Source organism: Cynara cardunculus (genome assembly GCF_001531365.2).
Source record: "Cynara cardunculus var. scolymus isolate 2C chromosome LG 9, CcrdV1, whole genome shotgun sequence".
NCBI classification, from domain to species: domain Eukaryota; kingdom Viridiplantae; phylum Streptophyta; class Magnoliopsida; order Asterales; family Asteraceae; genus Cynara; species Cynara cardunculus.
In genome coordinates, this window is record NC_037536.1 from 4,462,472 (window position 1) to 4,467,609 (window position 5,138).

General features: G+C 37.0%; 1 protein-coding gene across 1 annotated transcript; it reads right to left on the minus strand.

Annotated features, from left to right (window-relative positions):
• Window positions 1–243: 243 nt before the first annotated feature.
• On the minus strand, window positions 244–1,182 carry LOC112517681. The gene has a single exon (XM_025125067.1). The coding sequence runs from the start codon at window positions 1,180–1,182 to the stop codon at window positions 244–246; it is 939 nt and encodes a 312-aa protein (XP_024980835.1).
• Window positions 1,183–5,138: the final 3,956 nt, after the last annotated feature.

The following is a 5,138-nucleotide window of genomic DNA, read 5'->3' on the forward strand; positions in this document are numbered from 1 at the left end:
ATGTGTTACTTGTCAATGGGACATCAACATTCACAATGAATACAATTAATCTTCTCTTCTCTTTGACACCTAAAATGCACAATCAACTTCTAATGTGTTCCTTTAAGAGGTCACAAATTATTATTTACACAACCAACCTACAAGATTAGCAAAGAATGAATCAAGATATTAAGACACCTCCAAAAAGAGGTTCAATTGGGAGAATAATACCTACCAAAAAGTGGAACAAATCTTGTAGTTAGCTTATGGTGCGTGCTCCGATTCAAGGGTTGGTTGTGTTCTTGTGACCATGGCCGCGGGTGCTTTTGAGCTCCCAACCGTGGTCATGTGCAATGCTTCACCCGCATCTGCAGTCCGTTCCATTTTATGCATCTTTTTCCTCCTTTTGTATCCCCGAATCCACAACACCAACAATGCCAACAACACCAACAATGCACATCCACCGACTGCAGAGCTAACAATAGCCCACACCCTCGAATGATTCCCTCCACCTTCATGGCTTGGTCGGGGAACTGATTCAGACGTTGAAGGAGGTAGTGGTGCAGGAGGGGCGGTCGATTTTACTACAATGGAGAAATGCCCTTGTTTGAAAGTCGAACATCTATTGCCAGATACTACATTTGTGAAATTCACCCGACCATGTAGATCAAGCGAGACACACTTTGGCTTTAAACCATCAGGGACAGGTTTCACCTGCCCAAAATGTATCGAAATGGCTTCTTCAGAAGCTTGGATGTCCAATTCAGGTAGGTTTTTGGCCGATAAGTCTGAAGCATCGTATGCAAGAAGACCCAACATAGGAGCAAGATACATGTAGCCAGGTAAAGGGTAATACGTCGTGGACCAATTACCCAAGTTTTGGTACACCAAAACAAGCCTCTCCACATATGGATGCTCGATGATCCCAGTTGGGATTCTGAACTCTTTGTATGTGGGAACACCTCTAGTAAACATACTACCACCCCTAAGCCTCAATGCTGATATCTTAATGCCAGTCAAGTTCTTAGGGACAACACCATTGAACGAAACACCAGTTTTCGGAATAACGAATGCCCTATAAGCATAATCTTGAAGAAGTGCATCAAGAGCCCTTGCAGACTTAAATTCAGAACCAGATTGAGATTCAACTAATGGCCATAAGAGCAACAAAACCAACAGAACGTATGAAAGTGAAACCCCCATTGATACATCAACTAATCAACTGGATTTGGTCAGAACCCCCAAAAGTCGATAAACCTTTGAGATAGAAGGCAATAATAAGTAATAACACAGATTTTGTAGTTTAAAGTGCGAATTGAAGCTTAAGAATGACGTTCAAAGACCGTTGAGGTTACGAGAATCTTAATTCTCACTGTAAAAAACTAACGGACAAAACTAAAAAAGCAAAATGTAGAAGCTTTAATCACCTTTCTTTACGAAGGCAAGCTATTGTTCTGAAACTTTGATCGATTGCAAAACCCCCAACGGTTGCCGAAATTTGCTTCTCCGATAAATGTGGATCAACAGAACAGATCTTAGCAGGAATTTGGAAAACCCTAATTCACATAACAAACCTCCTTAATATCATCAAATTATTTCGGATTACAGCTTCAAAACCCCACCGCATTTTGAAGGAAAACCCGGCATTACTCCATAGCTGTAAATCCTACGATCAACCCAATCGTAAGATTATCAAGTATCAGCTAGAATCGATTATCAATGGAAGTCCAAATCTTCAGGGGGAGAGAGAGAGAGAGAGAGAGAGAGAGAGTAAAGTAATTGGTGGGGATGAGTTGTGTACAGCAGAGTTGTTTGGGGTGATTTTGCATGCGTGTCAAAGGATTCAATTAAAGAGAATTTCCTTTTAGTCAAAAATAATTATGAGTAAACTGCAATTTTAGTCCCTATGGTTTGAGAAATATTTCTATTTTCGTCCCTATGATTATGAAATTATAATTTTCGTCCTTATGTTAAAAACCATCCACTAACTTGGGGGTATTTTAATCTTCTTGATTTATTTTTCTTTTTTGGTTTATTATATATATTTTTGGTTATTATAATTTTAGTTTTTTTCAATTCGGTTTTTGTTACTAACATCGTTCAAGTACAATCTTAATATAATTTTAGCGTCCAATTATTATTTTTTTATATGACATCTGTTTTTAAATACAAATCCAAAAAGACGTCATATAAAAAATGTAGTTTTTAAGAAAGGGATATTTATAAAAATAACCGGTTTACACAACCATTTGCCACAAAATAACCACATTTAAGAGGTTTTACCGGAATGACCACACGGATCGCCCCCGGGGGCGATCCGTACACTACGGGGGCGATCCCCCCATAAGTCTTAAAAAAAATTCCTCAAAAGTCGAGATTACTGTTCATCATCTCGTTGACCGTGTTTGACCTCGCCCCGGGGCGATCCGTACTGTACCCGGGGAGATCCGGGTAAAAAAAAATTGATTTTTTTTCTAATACCAATTTCACTATAAATACCAACCTCCTACTTCATAATTTTTCACACCTTCCCTTCCATTTCTTTTCTCATATATTTTACTCTCACAACCCTTAACCCATTAAACACAATAAACCATCACAACCTTTAACCCACTAAACACAATCAACCATCACAAAACATGAAATCACGTGAAAGTGATAATGTTTGTGTGTATCTTCGAAGTGGCGGTTTATTCCAAGATATAAATGGTATTTTAGAGTACCTTCCGATAACCTCCCCCACATGTGCAATACGTTTGTCTTCGCCCTGGATCGCCCCGGGGCGAGTTCAAACACGGTCAACGAGAGGATGAACAATAATCTCGACTTTTGAGGAAAAAAAATTTAAGACTTATGAGGGGATCACCCCCGGGGGCGATCCGTGTGGTCATTCCGGTAAAACCTCTAAAATGTGGTTATTTTGTGGCAAATGGTTGTGTAAACCGGTTATTTTTATAAATTTCCCTTTAAGAAATGCCATATAAAAAACTTATTGTAATACTTTTCTTTTAAAAATGTCATATAAATGCATATATCTGATCCGCAAGGATCATAATTGAGAATTGTTTGATCATCTTTCTCTAAGGAAGAAGCAATATAGAATCAACTTGAATTCGTGTTTTTAAAATACAAATCCGAAAAGATGTCATATAAAAATGTCATTTTTCAGAAATGTTATATTAAAAAAATTAATTGGACACTTTATTTTAAAAAGTCTTAATAAAAACATGTAAAAACATTCTATAAACTTAATTTCTAATGAAGAAAAAATAGTCTAAAATAGTTAATTGTCTGGTTCTATAAAAAAAATTAATTTCTAATGAAGAATAAATAATTAAAATATTATTATGTGAAAGGTACTCGACGGCTTGCACTTGAATAATGTTAGTGACAGAAATCGAAGTAATAAGAAAATAAAACTATAATAAAAAAACAAATTGTATGAAAAATATTTAATCATTTCATTATAAACAATAACAAAATAATAAAAAAAATTGTGTATTAATTCTTTTATCAAAAATATATAGTTTTATTAAATCAAAAACCAAAATAACAAAAAGGAAACCTAAAAAGATATAATAAACTAAAAAAAAGTAAAAAGACTAAGGCCCTGTTTGTTTTTCTAAAAAATCACTTAATTGCCTCTTAAGTCTGACCGATTCAGACCTAGAGGAATTAAGTGCGTTTGTTTTTTTTATAAATTAAGTGCTGAAAATGTCTCATTTTGTCTGAATCGGTTAGATGCAAATTTAGCTCTGAAAACCTCTTAATTTGATTTCTCCATCGCTGTTGCTGGAATCATTCCCCTTCTGTTTGTTAATCGACTCTCCAATCGACTTCTCCTTCTCGGCTGCTGCTTCCTTCCCTCTTCTGCTGCTTCCAATCGACAGCCCCTGCTGCTCGATTTCTTCCTCCCGGCTGCTTGATGACAGCCCCTTTTGCTGTCCACTTTCGATTTCGCGTCGCCTTCGCCTACTGCTCTCGCTCCCTCTCCATCGCTCAACAGGATTGCTCTCTCCGTCGCCTACTGYTGTCGCTCAACCTCTCCATCGCTCAACAGGATTCGCTCATCTCCATCGCTTCATGTACTGCTCTCGATCTCTCTCTCAATCGCTCAACAGGATTCGTCAATATCTCCATCGCGTCGCCTACTACCTCTCGATCTCTCGATTTAAGGTATCAATCTCGATCTCTCAAGCTCTCTATCTCTCGATTTTATTTCTCTTGCTTGGTTAATTTCTGTAATGCGGGTTTAGGGTTTACCTCCTATAAGGGTTTTTGTATGTAAACCCCACGGTCCTATAAGGGGTTTTTTTTTATTTGGTCTGTTAATCCTATAGAGTATCGTGTGTGTGAGCATCGTGTGTTTATAAAACAGGATTCATGTATTGACTGGACTATGTTTATAAAACAATTGACGAACCAGTTGGTGAAGGGGACTTTACAGAGTAGAAAAAAGAGGGAGTTTGTACACAATAGAAAAAAAAGGGAGTTTGGGACTTTACAGAGTATCTTTTGTGGGATTTCATGTTTTGTGGGATTTTATGTTTTGATCCTGATTGATTTCATGTTTACAGAGTATCATTGATGAAAGAGGGAATGAATTATGTTGATGGATTGTTAAATTTATGCATTCAGCCATCCTTGCAGGTAGATTGAGGGAGTGTAGTTGCTGTATTTCTATTTTAATCGTAATGATTGGTAATAAGACCTGTATATACATAGAGATGTATGTCAACTATAAACATATTTTGTTGGTATTTAAGAAATCTGTACATCTCTAGTCCTTTTATGAAATTGMWWGTTTCATTGTGCTTTAAGAATGTGTTATTTCCTCCAAACTGTTCTTCCCATAGCAGTGGCTTCAACACTATCTTCTGATTCATGTATAATCAATGGTGAGTTTTTTTTAGTAATTGGTTTTCTGGTGAATGGATCTATATGAGAGATGGTMTTGTTAACCATATGCTTTCACATATCTCATGAACCAGGACATAGATTCTGCTCCTGAACTACTACAGGCTACAACTTCTTGTTTCCTGCTTTGCCATGTGACAAGGTTCCCACAAACATTCATGGATCTTCCATTCCTAGCACTGCCAAACCCAGTATGTAGAGGTTCAAAGAATGGCACCATTTACATTTGAGGTTCAAAGAGA

Coding starts and splice junctions, on each gene's coding strand:
- LOC112517681 (XM_025125067.1), bottom strand. CDS start 1,182: ATGGGGGTTTCACTTTCATACGTTCTGTTGGTTTTGTTGCTCTTATGG.